The sequence below is a fragment of the Pezoporus flaviventris genome, unplaced genomic scaffold (genome assembly GCF_033815535.1).
Source record: "Pezoporus flaviventris isolate CSIRO_AGI_PZ_B2104156 unplaced genomic scaffold, CSIRO_AGI_Pfla_v1 ptg000007l, whole genome shotgun sequence".
Taxonomy (NCBI): domain Eukaryota; kingdom Metazoa; phylum Chordata; class Aves; order Psittaciformes; family Psittacidae; genus Pezoporus; species Pezoporus flaviventris.
Window position 1 is genome coordinate 61,405,036 of NW_026892555.1, and position 16,990 is coordinate 61,422,025.

A 16,990-nucleotide genomic window follows, 5' to 3' on the forward strand; every position below is an offset into this window, starting at 1 on the left:
CTACAAGCAAGTGTCTGGAAAGCCTTGTTTAAGAAACTAAAGGATTAAGATTAAGGGTCTCAAGGATAACATGCTCTACTGTTAATTTGAATTTGTCTTTTTTAATCTTGTTTGTGCTTTAAAAACCCTGTTGAATGTTGTAGATAAACCATAATGTTTAGGTAGGCTTCTAAATATTGATGAGATTGTGTCCAGTTCCTTGTGATATGAAGGGAGAGAAGAGAGTGTGTGTGTATATGTGCATGTGTGGAATGCATGACTTTCTATGGAATAGCACCTACAACTACTTTACCTGCTATATGTTTTTCAGGTTGGTTAACCCAGAGCTTGCTGGCAGCAGCAGTAGCTGGATTTTTTTTACTATTCCTGCAATACACAGAATGCAGTGTTAGCATTCAGTTAACCTTATTTTTCTCCCTATTAAATATTCCTCGATGAGTGATATTGGCACTGGACCTCCCCCTGAGCCATAGTTCACTTCATATCTGTTTCCTCTTAAATCCCTTTGCCTGTGGTCAGCCCTACAGGTCATAGACAAGAGACTGCCAGCTTATTTGTTGTCTGATTACTTTCCAAATGCTTTTGGTTTTAATCTGAGAAAATAGACACTGAATGCAACTTGAGTCAAACATGGGCACTGTTTTGTAGCTGGGATACAGAAGGTAGAAGGGTTAAACATGACACATTCTCTTGCAACGGTTTTATGACTGCTGCTAATTTGAGTGCTCAGTATTAGAGATCTGTTGGATGGAGGGGTTACCCTTCACTATTAATGACTCATTGGCCTCCTTCCCAAGCTGCCTGAAGTGCTGCTCTCCCTAGTGGAAGTAATTTTGTCTTTGAAGTACTTTCCAGAGCTGTCAACTAATGTTCCACAGTTCCCAGAGGAAATAATAAGGCATGAGTGCATGTACACTGAAAACGTAGAGTCTGAAATGAACTGTTCCTATAGGAGCCTGGCAGTCTGCTTCTCTGTGGAATTCAGCTTGTTTATACAATCTTATCTGGCTAAGCTTTGGTATTTCATCTGGCAGGCAGTTCGTATGAAAAGCAGCTGTCCAAGCAGTGGGAGTGGTGCTCCTGGTGTTTTTTTCAGAAGGTCTATAATTTCTTGTTTCATGTAAATTAAAGAAATACAATACTCTTTTGGCTACAACCAGATGCTCTAAGCAGTTTTCTTTCCCTTATAAATAGCCTTTTAAGTATGCTCTGCTGTTATGTACTGTATGATTTAACAATAGGATTCACAATGCCCACCAGGAAAGTATAATGAATTCTGTGAAGTCACAGGCTGACTGCAGAATTGATAGAAGAGTAACTCAAAAATGTTCCCTTCTATAACTTTCTAAATATGGGGGTTTACTAAAAATAATATTCTGATGGTAAAATATCCATGCTTCAAAATGAAAACCTTCTTTAATGGGTTTTATTGTTGCTTGACAAGTTCCACCATTTAAAAAATAACCAAATAAAACCCCCAAATAAATAAAAACCTGCCAAAAAAAACACAATGCCACCACTACCACTGTTGTCAGGAAAGTGAGCACAGGTATATCTCTGCATGAAGAGATCTGTAGCATGAACCATCTCTAATGGAAAAGGTCCGCAGGGATAAGTAGGTAACAACAACTCTATTAAGGAAAAACAAAAAAGAAGGCAGTGCATATTAACAGAAAGGATGCAGCCAAAATACTTAAGGTCTTGTGTAACTCATTGACAGATAACAAAATGTTTTTTAACATGCACTGGAAACTGAAGCTTTTGGCGAAGAGAATTACAATAGTCTGCAGAATGTCTACTCAATGTCTGCAGAAGAGTTTGAGGTATTTTACATGTAGATTTGAGTTGTTTCAAGTAGGAGAGAACTGGGAAGCTGAGGAGTCCTCCAGTTGTGGTAAATGTTGTTCATCTCTTTTTACAGGAACAGTATTTTCAGTGGGAAGCAAATTATGAGCACACGTAAAATTGAAGTCCAAGCCTTCCGAAGTTTAGTGGTTATCCAGGATTATCCGTGCACATCATAATGCATCTTTGATTGAAAGCACTACATCTTGTAGATGAAAAAGCTCCATGTAATGTGCTTCCTTCTAAGAAACAGGAGTCATGTTCAGCACCTAAGAGACTAATTCTACTTCTGTCACCTGCATGTAGCATTTCACTCAGGCATAATTGAAGCCATAAGAAAACATGACACCTTGTAAAATACGAGGATTTAAGCACTGTTCAGATGTGCCACTTGATGGCACTTCTGCCAGTATGCCTGAAGATTTCTGTAGACCTTTCGCTTTGTAGAAGGAGAATTTGATATTGTGACAACTGAAACATGAAAAATGAGCTCTGTCTGGTTCCATATGGTATATACTGGTTTTCACTGAGACCTGGCATCAAGCACAGTCTGTTTCATTAGCTGAAATGGCACTCCTGCTTGAAATCCTATATGGTGAGAAACTCAAAACCTAACAAGAAAAGGCTGACCTTCATCAAAAGCGTGTCATAAATTATACAATGATGCTGGTTTTATTTCAGCCTGACACATGCCACTTGAGCAGTTTATTACTGGAAACAGGGAATACACCAAAGTGTGATCACCCTCTCATTGATTAAAGTGAGTGGTGTCACCTGACTTCTCTGAATAACCTCATGAGGAAGGAAGATTCTTTTCATTATGCTAGGGACTGATGATTTTCTGCTGCCAGAGCAGCAGCTGATGTTAAACATCAGTACTTTGCTTTATTCCTGCAGCAAGAGGAGTGGCTCTAAATAGCATCAGCAGGGAGGAGGGGGAGAGGTAGCTGCTTTGTTCTGAGGTTCGGTTACTTATTTAATTCTATTTGTATTTATTTAGGGTGATTCCAGGAAAGTGTAACTGCTAGTGAGCAGGTCATCCTGAAGTAATATAACAATCCCCATACTGTCAGGTTGGAGAAATAAGTTTTAACACTTCCCCCTGTTAAAACTGGGACTTCATCTTTGGCCCTCACAGGATTATGTATGAGAGGGCTGGAAACTAAATGCATGACACTGTTTTAAAAACCAAAATTCCAGTCATCAGGACATGGTGGAGTTCTTTTTTTTTTTTTTTTTTTTTTAACATTCTTCAGCTCTGGAGTACTAAATCCAAGAGTGGTCAGAGGTTCAGCACTGAAAGTTGCCTTCATCCCTTGTAACATAATCCCTGCCTCTGCCTAGTTTGTGTTTGGAGGAAAAAGATAGCATTTTTGTGGTAAGCTGGGCTTTTTGTTATTAAGGGAGATGGTTGTTTTGAAGCTGCTCAGGGGTTAGGAATGCTGGCAATCATCTGGGGAGACAGGTTAGTGGGCTGAGTGCAGGTGAGGAGGTCACAGGTGCAGAACAACCATTTCTTTTGTGCTGTTGCCCTGGTTGGTAGTTCAGCCAAAGGAAGTTGCTTCAGAAATGACCTGTGTCAGGAGGACCATAGTACTTCTGTTGTGACATTACTACCTGATTATCCCAAACTTGCCTGTTGTGAGAACTAACTCTCTGAGTTGTTGTTAATTTAAGGGGAAGAAAGCAGTGTTGTAAACAGATCTTCCCAGGTGAATTATTTGGTAAAGCTTTTGCAAGTCTGCCTTAAAGTAACTCAGCTAACAGGGAGAGAACCCAGGTGCTTTTAGGGAATAGATGGATAACTAGGACATGTGTTTCATTTTACCTCCAGTGAAATAAACTGGACTTGCCAGCCTAATTCTTTTAGTCTTTAAGGGACGCGGCTTTTGAGTTTGGTTTGCCAGCACTGCAAGAGATAGCCTTAAACACATAAACCCATGTGAAATTTTAATTGCCATCTTAAGTTGGAATTTTGGGATAAAAGTCGTCTTGGGCTATAAGGTACAACGCTACTGTTCTACAGCACTCTGTTTTAAGTGAGGAAGAATTTCAATTCCAAATCTGAATCCCCAAGTTGTTTTCATTGGACTGTTACAGAAATCTATCAGTGAATTGTGAGGGTGAGCAGGATTCAGTGTTTAAGGCTGTAGCTCTGCATGACCTGGGAGGAGGTGAGTATGACATTAAACATAACAATCTTGTGTAAGGACTCTATTTCACAGAAGCTTTTCATTCAGGATGACTTTCTAGATGCCTTGTGATGTCCTCAGTGTTATTATAGCCAATGTAAACAAGTTGTAGGGGAATGTAGGAATGGTCTTTCTGAAGTCTTCACGTTATTTTTTTTCCAGCCCAAAGGACTGTGTAGGATCAGAGAATAATTCAGACTTCCGGAGGCCAGCTAATGCAACCCCTTGCTCCAAGCAGGCTCAGTTAGAACAGGTTGCTGCTTACCACTTTTTTTTTAGTATCCTTTGAGTTGTTTAACTTGTTGACAGACTTCAAGGAAGTGACATTAACATGCCTCAAAAGCTGACTTGAAAATGAGACCTTGCAAGCACAAACATGTCATTGTATGCTTGTTTTTACTAACATTTCTTTTTTTAAGCCTTTATCAGATAGAGGTATTGTCTTTCTCAAGCATTAGTATTCAAGGTTAATTTGTTGGAGATAATTTTCTTAGTGGCAGTTCTGTAATCATTCTTCTGTATTTTACTGCTCATTTTCAACAGCAGAATAAACTGAAGGTCTGTTACTTTATCTGAAAAGTGTTAGCGTGCTTAAACCCCAGGTGAAATAATTTTACAGCTAGTATATGCTTCATGTTTAAAATATGCACAGTATTTTTAATGTGAGGTGCAGTGGTGCATTTTGTATGCTAACAGCTTCATGACTAAGTACTTTCTTATGCAAAGCACGATCTGAGCTTCTTATAGGGAATAATTTGTCATATTACTTGGCTGATTTAAAGCTGATCACTTTGCACATGCCCTTGAGATACCACTACAGAGACTGAAGTATTAAAGCATTCCTTAAACAGCAGACCATAGAAAGGCTGCTTTCCTGTGGATCTTCCTTGCAAGGGCAGGAGTGAATGTATGAGTCTGTGTTTGTTCTGTGGTCCTTAGAGTATGGACTAGGCAGCAGCGCAGTTTCTTTCTCCCTCCTTCTTCTACTGGGCCTCTTGCTTACACAGAAAGTTGAGAATCAGAAGTCTTTTTCCCTCAAAATATGGAAGGAATATGGCTAGTCATTGAAAACAACTCACTCATTCTGAATGTTGTGGTGATGGACATGAAATGAAGGTTAGAGTAAGTGGAAGAATCCATTTGATTTTTCCATATTATTAGGAGTGTGGATTCACTGAACCAGATTTAAGAGGTAAATGCCCTGTAGGTTGTGTTATTCTCTGTTTGACTGATACGTTGGTGCTGTTCCTTTTTCAGATGAAGTAGACTACAGCAATTTTGGGACCAACACACTATCAAGGAAGAAAAAGGCTCTGGTGACTCTCCGCAATGACAACCTCCGCCGACGTCCTCACATTAACATCAGCATGCCTCATGATTTTAGACCAGTGTCATCCATAATCGATGTGGACATTCTTCCTGAAACACACAGGAGGGTGAGGCTGTATCGACATGGGTGTGAGAAACCCTTAGGATTTTACATTCGTGATGGCACCAGCGTAAGGGTTACTCCTCATGGACTAGAAAAGGTACCTGGTATCTTCATCTCTCGTATGGTTCCTGGAGGCTTAGCAGAGAGCACAGGTTTGCTGGCTGTGAATGATGAAGTCCTGGAAGTTAATGGCATTGAAGTAGCAGGAAAGACTCTCGACCAAGTCACAGACATGATGATTGCCAACAGCCACAACCTTATTATCACAGTCAAGCCAGCAAACCAGAGGAACAATATCATTCGGAGCAGTAGGATGTCTGGTAGCTCTGGCCAGTCTACAGACAGCACTGCGAGCCACCACAGCTTGCCCACATCACATGTGCTGCAGAACTTCCACCCTGATGAAATGGAGAGTGATGAAGAGGCTGACATTGTCATCGAGGGCGGTTTGGAGCCACAGCACATTCCTAAACTGCACAGCCTTACTTCCAGTAGCCTCTCTCGAATCAACGGCAGCAGCCTTAGCCACAGACTTCAAAGGGACCTAGTGCTCAACAACAACTCTGGCAGAGAAAGCAATGGCAACATCCACAAATTACTCAGTTCCTTAAAAACTGATCCCCGACACAGTCTGGTTATCCCCAGAGGAGGTATTGAGGAGGATGGAACAGTCATTACACTTTAGTCGAAATTCCTGCAAACTCTCCTTTCAGTCTTAAGTGCCGATTGGGACAATTGACTGTTGTAACAACGTTATGCACTAAACAGAGAATTGGTATTCTCATAGACCTCACGAGTGCAGAAAATCGTTGCTTTCTAGGAAACGTGGCATCTGGAGGTAGATGTAAAACTGTCATGCACTGCAAAATTTGTCAGGAGAAAGCCAGAGTGTAAAACCTGGTTTATGTCCCAGCCCTAAAGTGGGAACACATACTTGGTTTAGTTGGTATAAATCTAAGCAATCTTACAGGCTACCAATGGCAGTGCTACATACGTCGGTTTGAATGCATGGGTGGATGTATTTATACATGCATGTATATGAGTTAGATTTTAACAGTAACAGACATGTCTATTTGCAGTGGAACCTGGTTTTCTTCTAATACCAGTTTAAAGAGAGTGCTCCTTAATAGCCATCCCATCTTCTACTGTTACTTACAGACCTTCCACTAACTTGTTTACACCATATTTGCAACCTTATGTCTAATCCAGACAAGCTCTTTAAACATAGCGGTTTCCTATTCTGGTGGTAATAACGTTAGGGAGATGCTGCAAATACGTTTTCCAGATGAAACTATATATATGTATTTTTAAAGCATAGGGAGGGGATGTTGGAGGATGTTGCTGTTACTGCTGTGGGTGCAGCACCACCTGCTGTTCAGAAGCAGCCCTGCGTGCAAGAAAAACACGACAGTAAGGGCTTAGAAGTAGGGTTCAGGCACCATTATGTGTAAATGTATTCTTTTTCGATATTTATTAGATAATACCTCTTTTTTTTTTTTTTCCCCCATCATCTCTTTTTCGTCAGTATCATGATTCATGTGAGATTTAGGGGTGCAAGAGATTAGGTGACGCAAGTGGCAGAGTGTCCTAGGACTGTTCTCTTCACCTCAGAGCTGACAAGTCGTTGCTGTGCCTTTGGGGCGACCTAAACTGCAAGGTCTTTCCTCTAGAAAAGGTTGGCTGATTGCTCTACAGAGGAGGGATGCTGACTGGCTGCCAAAACCTAACTTCTGTTATTTTTGGACTCTTCTAGTAATAAAGCTTAATGTCTGCACAGGATTTCTGGAAACTTAAAATATACTGGATGTTTGCGATGGTCAGACATGCTGACTGGATGCTGGCTGGTGGGTAACTAGTGACTGACGAGTTGATTAACCGTCTGCTTCTGAAAATGCCATGAATTGATTAAAGTGGTCTAATCTAAAATATTTTGTTATATCTTGGATCAGTGTAAGGAGCAAAATATAAATGTTTCACAGTGTATTTTTCTACTTTTAGCTTGTGTCATTTGCTTTTTGTTTGTAACTTTGTAGTACATTAAAGCTTTTTTATATGGTGGAATAGACATTTCTTAAATATTATATGGAGATGAAAACTCAGAAGTCTTGGTTTGAAAAAGTTACATTCCATTCTGGAATCTAATGGCTGGACAAAGGACAGAATACCTGTGGAACAGCCAGTCTTCTGCTCATTGTTAAATACATCTGGGACATTGAACTTCGTTTATTTCTTTTTAGATTTGCTTTAAAAGTTTATTTTAAAATTCTTTCACATACTCGAATTAAACCTTTCCTAGGTATCACAGCAGTTAAAGAGCTGTACTTATTTCTCCCAGCACAGTAAGAATAGAACATTGATTGTGTTCATCTTAAAACTGTGTTTGTGCTTTACCAAAGGTTTTCATAAAAATACCAAACTGATTATTGGTGCAGTAAAAAACCTGAATAGCTGGATATGCTTCAGTCAGACCATCTGAGCAGGAACACTCTGTTACACCTTAAATAAGACTACTTTTGTGAATAAGTGTATTTGTCTGGCTGAAGTTACCTGTTTTACCTTATTTAACTGATGAAAATGTGACCTGTCTGCAATAAAATGTGCACTGTCTTACTTCTACGCTATTATCCTTTTCCCTGTGCACAAGCACACCTTTCTGTGGAAGTATCTTCTGTCCCAGTAGAAACAAGATACTTTGTTTTGATGACTCTTCAAATAACTAACCACTTACAGTACTGATTTTTTCCATACCAGTACAGACTTGGATTCCCCGGGTTGTTGTTAGTGATACCAAGTTTCTTTCTGTAATGTTTTTAACCAGGACTGCCTTTACTAAAGGGTACTGTTACACTGATTCCCATGGGAAGCAAGTGGTTTGCCGCCCTCCTCATAGGAGCTTGACATTTCCTGACGTGGAGGACCTGGGGTAGTTCTGGTTCTTCAGGAATAGCCCTCAACACCTCTGGGTTACTCATGTGCTGCCACACGACAAACTGCTCTGTGTCACTGTCCAAATAAAGTGAGATAATATGGAAATACCCAAACTTGTCCATCTAATTCATCCCAGGAAGTAGGAAACATAAGTTGCATTTCACACATCAGCGTGAAAGTACTATACCCAAAACATGTTACAAGCTGAGAACAGCAAAATATTGATATATGAGCTTTAGAGCTAACACTTTGCAAAGTAACTCCAACGGCTTGTGAACATTCGATGCAAATAAGACAAGGGGGGGGAGGGTGTTCTATTTTTGCATGTACCATATTGGTAATTGAAATTAGCTGTGTTTGTACATTAGCTGCTTTCCCAGTACAGACTTGTCTCAGAAACCGCTGTGAGGAAATGGGATGGAGCCGGTTAGCCTCTTAGGATGTGAGGTCAGGTTGCCTGATGGGGTTTTAAACGCGGGTGGCTGAGGGCAAACTCTCCACAAACGTTCTTACAGGGGGAGCCGCGTTTCGGTTCCTGACTCCAAGTGTACGGCTGGGGCAGCTCGGAGGCCACAGCCTGGGCCTGTGAGAGGCAGCAGTTCCTACAGTGCTCGAGACTCCCAACAGCCGGACAGGAGGACGCCGCCTCCGTGCTCCGGCACCGGCGACATATGCGGCCGACGCCATGCGCCGGGGCAGGCCGCGGGGCCGGGCCGGGCCGCTCCCAGCTCCGCCCGCCGAGAGTGCGGCTGCGCCGGCCCCGCTGCGCCCAGCCCGCTTGAGGGGAAGTGGAGGGTGGCGGTGTGATGGCGGACGCGGAGGGGGTAGGAGAGAGCGGCGGGGCCGAGCTGTTGGGCGCCTGCCCCGGCGCGGACAGTGGGCACGTCTCCCAGAGCCACAGCAGTGCCTCCGGCCTCGGGGAACCGGAGGACGAGGACACCTTGGAGGCGTTGCTCAGCGCCACCGCCGCCGCCTACTCCGCGTACCTGCTGGCTGACCGCAGCCTCTTCAGCGATGAGGTGAAGGGGCCACGCTGGGACAGGGCACCCGGCGGGTGCTTCCTCACCGCTCCGGCCCTGCGGTCCGGCCTGCCCGGCTCCCCGGGCCCTTCCACCCCGGCGCGTGTCCGGCCACGGAGCCCGGCTGCCCCGGCCGTGCAGGCGAGACGGGGAAGGCGTCACTGGCCTTCGGGAGAGGGGCGGTTCAGCACCCGGCGCCGGTTCCAGGCTCTCGGAGGGGTTTTGTGCCCGTGTGTCGAGTCGTTGCGCGGTGCCTAGCCGGGAGGTGGGGAAGCCGGGGGTTTGCTGTTCAGGTGGTGTCAGTCTGGCTGGTGTTTGGACTCGGAGGCTTTCTCTGGGAGAACCTGGGGGTTTGCGTCTTTTCAGGTATCTTTAAGGGGTTTCTGTTTTGCAGATAGAAAGCTTAGACAAGAACCTAGAAGATTTGCTGACCAGAGTGGATGAATTTGTGGGAATGCTGGACATAGTATGTATAACGTGTGTGTACTTGTGCTTTTGAAGTCAGAATATAGTTTAATGCCTGTTTCTGTTTTTAAGTGCAACAGATATAGGAAGCAACCTTTGGCAGGTTCCAGTAAGCACATTTGTTAATTAGGTAACTTGTTTTGATAAGCAAAACATGTCCATATACAGCTATGGGCCATATAACTATAAGCTATAAAACTGTACATTTTCATAATTGTGTATGTGTGTGTGCACATAAATGGAACTCTGTTTTAAATGGCACAGTGACAGATGTTTAAAAGAATAGTGTGATAGTCTGCTTCTCCTCTAAAATACATAAAGACCTCCTCTGTGGTTTTGGTAATCAAAGTATCTAATCAGAGTTGCCAAGCCTCCAAAGCTAGATTTATCTTTAGGGGGACCCTTTCATCATAAAAGCATCTTTGTTTTCACTTTTGCAGTGGGGAACTGGACAACTGAATGGAAAAGTTCCCATAAGCTGGTACTGGTGTTACAGGTTGTCTTTTACAGTGTAGCACATGTAGTTCCTCTGTGCTACTGAAAGTGGAACTTCTGTTGTTTTGGTTTTTTCTTTTTATAACAATAAAATGAGATTTTGTATACAATTAAAACAGGATTTTGTGGCCTTTTTTAGCAAAGCTGACAAAATGTACAGATAGCAAAATTTAAGTAAAAAATTTAGTATATTTGACTCTTCAGTATGTCTTGGGAAATGTTCCATCTCTTAGTTTTGTTAAGGCTGTAGCAGCCCATTTTTAATATAATTATAAAGGTAAATATTTTTGCCTATGCAAAAGAGATTTTCTTCAAAATTACTTTCTAAACTATACAAAGAAGTTAATTTTAATCTAATATTTTTATGCTGTCTGACTTCTTAAACTATGAGTTTTAATGTGTTAATTTGTTCCTTTTTTTAATGAAATCTACTAACCATTTTGTTTTATTCATCAATATTTGTGTTATTTCTTTGAATCATCTTTAGATTCGAAGTGATTCCTCTCAAGTTATCAATGAAAGTATACCTGAAATTTACACAAAAGCTACAGAAATGAGACACATATACAGGAAGATTGACAAGCTAGAGGTATGTATTTAGTATCTTTTAGATGTATTCTGTTTCTTAGCGGGGTTTGGGGACAATCAATGATGTCCTGTAATTGTGTGTATATGCATGTATGCATGGAGAGTGGGCTCAGATCTGTTTTGTTCTCCATGTCCAATCTGGGTTCAGTGCTTCAGGGTTAATAAAGATAACTCAATTTTTTGAAGAATTTCTGAAGACTGAGGGACTGAGGTTATTCTACTAAAAAAATATATATTTTTATTTACTGCTTAAAGCAAGACAGATTTTTTCAGAAAGCAGTAATACCATTTTTCCTTCTTTTTGTTGGGTGGGGTTTTCTTTTCTTGGTTTTTTTTTTTTTTTTTGGTTGGTCTGGTTTAGTTTCTGCTACAGTATCCTTCAAAATTATTGTCTTAGGAGCTATTTGGGTACGAGCGGAATGGAAGGTCTACTGATGCTTGTTAAAACTTCAAAACTGTGATTCAGGTCCTTGGTCCCACATTTAGTAGAAAGGCAGATGGGACTCTAGATACTAAGAAGTCTAAATTAGTTATTTGAAAGGCAAATAGGAAAAGGAAGACTGATTATTTCATTGTGTTTAACCTGGTTTTGCAGACTTTTAAGTATTTCAAGTATTTTTTTTTTAGCAATAAAATGAACTTCATTAAGTAATGGAACTTTCATTTCACTGCTTTTATGCAATCTATAGTCTGTTTTAATTTGTTACTGAAAAAGTTGGGTTTCTTTTGGTTTTGTTTTTTTTTTTTCACACTAGGCTTTTGTGAAGATGATCAGCAATAGCGTAGCTGGACTGGAAGAACGGGTCACAAAGGCAGAAACAGACCTTGGAGCTTTTCCAAGCACATTCAAGAAAATCTTGCACACAATCAGCATACCATCCTTCCTTAATGTAAGTGAAGTTTTGTTCCCATGTGACCAGCTTAGTTGCTCTGCTTACCTGAGTAGGTGGTCAAAATTATAAAAAGTTTGTTACACATATAGCTGAATTTAACTGCAAAACTCCTATATACTTTATTGGGATTTTGGAAAAGTTCTTAGACTTAAATATATATGTATACAAAAAAAACCCACGAACACCAAAACAAACAAACAAAAACCTTAAAAATCACAAATTCTTACAAAGATCTTTGTAACTTTCCAAAATAAGGCTGAATACACAAGAGACCATGGGGGGTACAAACAAACACATACTGCACAAGCCTCTATATGAAAGCACCCCTGATCTCTAATGGTATGTAGCGCAAGTAGAAAGAGCCTGTATAGACAAAACTGTTAAAATAGTTGTACTGCATTGATAATATCACTACAGAAATATTGTCAAAGAAGGAAATGAAAGCTACACAACACTATTTTTAAAATAAAGGTACTCTTTATATTCAGTCCACATGGTTCAGTAATCATGTAACCACCTTGTTAAACTTTCTAAGGATGCAGTTTTCTCTCTCTTCCCTTGTTACTACGTGTAGACTTCGTGTACAGAAGACTTGAAGTGACAAGGAACCTGTTTTTTAATGCAGCCTTTAAGTTAGTTAACTTCTCATTCCTTCATTTGCGTTGGTGTTCAGGTGTAGAGTGATGTCATCTTTTCTTTTTTAAAAGACCAGCACAAAGCTGCTATTTATGGGCCAGTTACAAAACCAAACAACTGCAGCAGTTGCCTTGAAGAATATTCAGCAGTATTCTTCATTTTGTTGCTCAAAGCAGTTGTCAACCATGAAATGAGAATCTTCAATTGAAAACTTTGAAAGTTCTAAGAAAGTGCTTTTGTTGGTGTTCTTGGGAACACTGTCCACTTAGCATGTTTTTCCGCATCACTAAGGTGGAAAGTCTATGAAAGTGTCAGCAAGCTGGGCCTGGCACGTCCAGTGGTTTCTTTGTCTGAGTGTGGCTAGCAGTAAAATCAGCACTCAGAATTTACTGGGATTAACTTAGTAACTAAAAGGGAGGTCATTGTTCTGCAGTGGTACTGAGTATTGCATAGTAAAATATCTATTTTCACTAGTAAACACAGGCATGTCTTAATTAAAATGTCTGAGGAGTTTTCTCCTCATGCCTGACATGTGGCTAGCATACTCAATATAGAAATGCTTTGGAAAAGGAGGCTACACCAATGTAGGGATTTTCACTGTAGCTGTAATTCATATTTCACTGCTACAATTTGAATTTAATCAAGGCCCCTCTCTCTCTTCTCATTTAAATGTATCTGTTTCTTTACACAAAGGATATGCTTTGTGTTTCTCAAGCTGTGTATTTGTAATCTCCCATTCAGATTTTGCCTCAAGTTCTTCCCTTATGAATACCAGTCAGTATAAAGTACAGTACTGTAAAACGTCTAATATTGCTAAGGATGTAGACTTCTTGTCAAAAGTGCCTCCTGAACAGCTGCAAAAATAACTCGTCATAAATGTGTACTTAGGCAACTGTGGGTACTGTGCCTGCCTATGAATTTCCTCACTAGATTGAAATTATCCCCTTCTTTCACATATGTAAATATAGCACCTCTTAAATCAGTGTCAGGAGTTGCAGAATACTTGCAGCCTTAGTCCTTACTTGCCAGGTGTTTTCTCACAGGGCAGTACAGGATAGGAAATCATTTTTAAAAGCAGAACTTTGACTTCTAAGATTGTTTTTTACATTTGGCAAAATTTCTGATATAGAGAACATTTTAAGCTGAAAGAGGGGAGATTTAGACTAGATGTTAGGAACAAGTTCTTCGCTATGAGGGTGATGAGGCTCTGGAACAGGTTGCCCAGAGAAGCTGTGGCTGCCCCAACCCTGGAAGTGTTCAAGGCCGGGCTGGATGGGGGTTTGAACAACCTGGTCTAGTGGAAGGTGTCCCTGCCTGTGGCGAGTGGGCTGGAACTAGATGATCTTTAAGGTCCCTTCCAACCCAAACCGTTCTGTGATTCTGTGAACATTGGTAATCCTCACTATTTATAGATCTGTTTATATATATTTTTATTTCATTGCAACTGGAATGGCAAAACAAGCTTATTTTGGACAAAGTTACAGTATTGTAAAGTTACAAATATAATTTAAATGTCATAAATCTGTACTTTTGGATAGACCAAGAGAATATGTACTTATTGTAAAGTTACAAATATGATTTAAATGTCATAAATCTGTACTTTTGGATAGACCAAGAGAATATGTACTTATTTCATATGGAGTGCAAGTATACAACTCAACTGAATATTGGAAAAAATCCACTAAGCTGTTATGTAGATACACTTATTCACATCCTCATTTTGGTCCTATAGAAACATTCCAAACTCAAAGTATACCAATGGTAATAGGTATGGTTTTAACTTTATTATTGGTGAAGACTCTAATTTCCTCATCCCAAACAGGCGAAAAAAGTATCTGAGGAACTCTGCAGACAAACTGACTGAGGTGTCTGCAAAATAGTTCATAAAAATCTTTTCATGAGTCCAAAATAATTTTCAATGAATGAAGTCTTGATTTCAAGCCTTCTATTTAAGACCATGTATTGAAAACATACTCTGGGTCTGTGTTGCAGTGCAGTGTTATTTACATGCAGGAAGGCTGACATGTAGCGGTCCTTGCTGTTGTCTCTTAAAATGAGCCATTTGGCACAGCAAAACAATGTACAGTTAGTATTTAAAAGAAGCATGTACACTTTTCCTAAAAAACAGTGTTAACAGTTCTTTTCCAGTCCACTACTGTATTATTTTTAATGGTATGTCATAGTACATATATTCTAATGTATACTTGATGAATAAGCTCAACAGGAGCAGCAACTTTCTTGAAAGCAACATTTGCTTTTTCACTAAGTAAATGAGAACACAGGGTTAACTCGAAGGAAGCAGCTGAAGGGAACTCAAAAGGTTGGAGCAGGAAAGGTAGAGGTATATGGTTCTGGAAGGATAAAGGTTACAGCGACTATACCATCAGCTGGAAAAGATTGCCTGTCTGGCTCCTGCAAAGCAGACATGTCATACACTTTCCAGGACTGAGTCTGTTCAGGTGATGGAATGCCAAAGTTCAAAGGCTACTTTTCTTCACTAGCATATGCTAGACCCATCTGACCTATGGTTAAAAATTTGCCTAATGAAGAAGGTATGTCTTTACAACTCTTCTTGTTTTGCATTTTAGCTCTGTAGGCTTTGTTTTAAAACTTGCTTTTTCAAGAAGATGAAAAATAAACTTATCTAATTTGCAGAAATCATCTTCCTCACGACAACAGCAGACCCTCTATGAACCTCCAGTCCTCTTCAAGACTGAAGACTATTTTCCATGTCTTAATGAAGCACCTTACGAATGATTTTTGCTTTGGGATTGATGTGAATCAGCCAGAATAGAGACAGCCAAGTGAACAAAAGGAATGCTAGCCTCAAAATTGCTGCATTTTTGAACATTATCAGTGGCATATTGCCATTATGATTCTCACTGTCTTCCTTCAGGCAGTATTTTTCAGGTAATCTTTTTTGTGTACATTATTTCAAAAGTCTTCCTAAAACACATTATAAATTTTCAGATTATTTTGAGGAAGGAATGTAAGAATACTTTCACATTAGATTTTTTTCTTCCTTTTTAAAATAGATAAATAATAGGAAACAATTTTATATATAAATTTTTTAACAAAATACTTGTGCTGCTGCAAGTGTAAATAGCTATTCCACAAAGACATGGGCCTTTGGTTTTTTGTTTGGTTGTTTCTCCCTCTGCAATATACTTTTCGGGGTGAAAGAAAAACTATGCATGAAATAATCTACTCCAAGTATTGAAACCTGGTCCCTGCAGTTTGTACAAGGAAATGCACTACATTGGGATGTAGAGGTTGCAAGGGGAGTACTTGGAAGTTCGGTGAGGAGTCAAGAGCGTGAATCAATGAACATGGTCTAGTCCCAGTTCACAAAGCAAACATCCTGCCCCCACTGATGATCATCATGTCGAAGTGACTTGAGATTCTAATTATTGCAGCGTTGTATTGTTTGATGTGTAACCAGGTGGGCATAGGATATATATGTTTAACCTGCTGTCAAAAAGTATCTAAGTTGAGGCAGTGATGTCCTTGGGCTGAGCCTCAATCAGGTGCCTGGACAGACTGTCTGCTTTTCCCTCTCAACCCTTGGTATGGTTACTGGGATTCCCTGCTGATTGCAGGGTGAGTATATTATCAATAAACTAATAGCTATCTAACCCCTGTTGTGATCTTGCATTTCACCTGACAGCTTCGAACTGCACCATTGTTCCTGAAAACCTTCTTGCATGCAGTCTCATATAGTGCATAGCAGGTATTACTCATAAATTGTTTTATTCCTCTAAACAACAATTTTATCACTGCTGTTGTAGTACCAGTATAACTCACTAGAAATATGCAAAATTCAAATATCAGGGGAATAAAGAATGCATTAGGGAGAAAACATCTGGTGATTTTGTGCAAGCACAGAAAAAGGTATGCAGTTGTAGAGCAAGGATTATATATTGATAGCTAAAGCTTTGAAAACTGTATGTTCTTGTCTTCAAACAGCAGAGGGGATCAGGTTCTAAATAGTATCTAAAACAACATCTAGTAAAAATTAAAACAAAGATTGTGAAGTCAAAATTAGTAGGTTCCAAAAACAGTTGTAATGTAAAACAATTTTAACACGGAAAATCTAGAAAAAAAAAGTTAACATGTAAACACGCAGAAAGTTAGAGCCATTTGACTTTGAAGAAGGGCTTCCCCCTGCTTCCCATACTCCTTGCTCTCATAATTATTTCATTATTTGGGTGTTCCACTGCAGCAACACTTGCATTTCCAAAAGGTGTGGTACTTTTCAGGTTATGCATAAATAGTCTTTGAAGGCTTATCACTCCTCAGTGAAATCTAATGAAATGGCTGCTTAGTGCAGTAACATAAGGCTACGGTCAAATACTCTTAAACACACTTATGCTGACATTACAAAACATTTTATAGTAACTTTAGAACAAATTTCTAATGAAATTAATCATTTTTTTAAGAACTTTGCCCTCTGCTGGATGGAGCTAAAATGCAGTTATTTTAAACACATGATATAAT

At 40.0% G+C, this 16,990-nt stretch overlaps 2 protein-coding genes and 1 long non-coding RNA gene across 4 annotated transcripts in view; all 3 read left to right on the forward strand.

Moving 5' to 3' along the window:
* Positions 1 to 6,862, forward strand: part of PARD6G (par-6 family cell polarity regulator gamma) — a 61,939-nt gene extending 55,077 nt beyond the window's left edge. Inside the window, exon 3 of the mRNA XM_061448946.1 lies at positions 5,295 to 6,862. Within this exon, the coding sequence (XP_061304930.1) occupies positions 5,295 to 6,154 (860 nt within the window). The 3' untranslated portion in view covers positions 6,155 to 6,862. The remainder of the gene's footprint in view (positions 1 to 5,294) is intronic.
* Positions 1 to 16,990, forward strand: part of LOC133267055 (uncharacterized) — a 497,367-nt gene that overhangs the window by 71,111 nt on the left and 409,266 nt on the right. The window lies entirely within an intron of this gene.
* On the forward strand, positions 9,173 to 16,373 carry BLOC1S4 (biogenesis of lysosomal organelles complex 1 subunit 4). 2 transcript variants are annotated; one of them, XM_061448947.1, is made up of 5 exons: positions 9,173 to 9,416; positions 9,811 to 9,882; positions 10,864 to 10,965; positions 11,720 to 11,854; positions 15,149 to 16,373. In XM_061448947.1, the coding sequence occupies exons 1-5, from the start codon at positions 9,204 to 9,206 to the stop codon at positions 15,248 to 15,250; spliced, it is 624 nt and encodes a 207-aa protein (XP_061304931.1). In that variant the 5' UTR covers positions 9,173 to 9,203; the 3' UTR covers positions 15,251 to 16,373. The 2 variants fall into 2 exon arrangements, with proteins under 2 accessions (XP_061304931.1, XP_061304932.1); XM_061448948.1 differs by lacking the exon at positions 15,149 to 16,373 and adding an exon at positions 14,937 to 15,047.

Excerpts from the sequence above, each read along its gene's own strand:
- BLOC1S4 (XM_061448947.1), top strand. The coding sequence starts at position 9,204 with ATGGCGGACGCGGAGGGGGTAGGAGAGAGCGGCGGGGCCGAGCTGTTG. Across the intron at positions 9,883-10,863 it reads TTGTGGGAATGCTGGACATA|ATTCGAAGTGATTCCTCTCA; the intron begins GTATGTATAACG and ends AATCATCTTTAG. Across the intron at positions 11,855-15,148 it reads GCATACCATCCTTCCTTAAT|AAATCATCTTCCTCACGACA; the intron begins GTAAGTGAAGTT and ends TCTAATTTGCAG.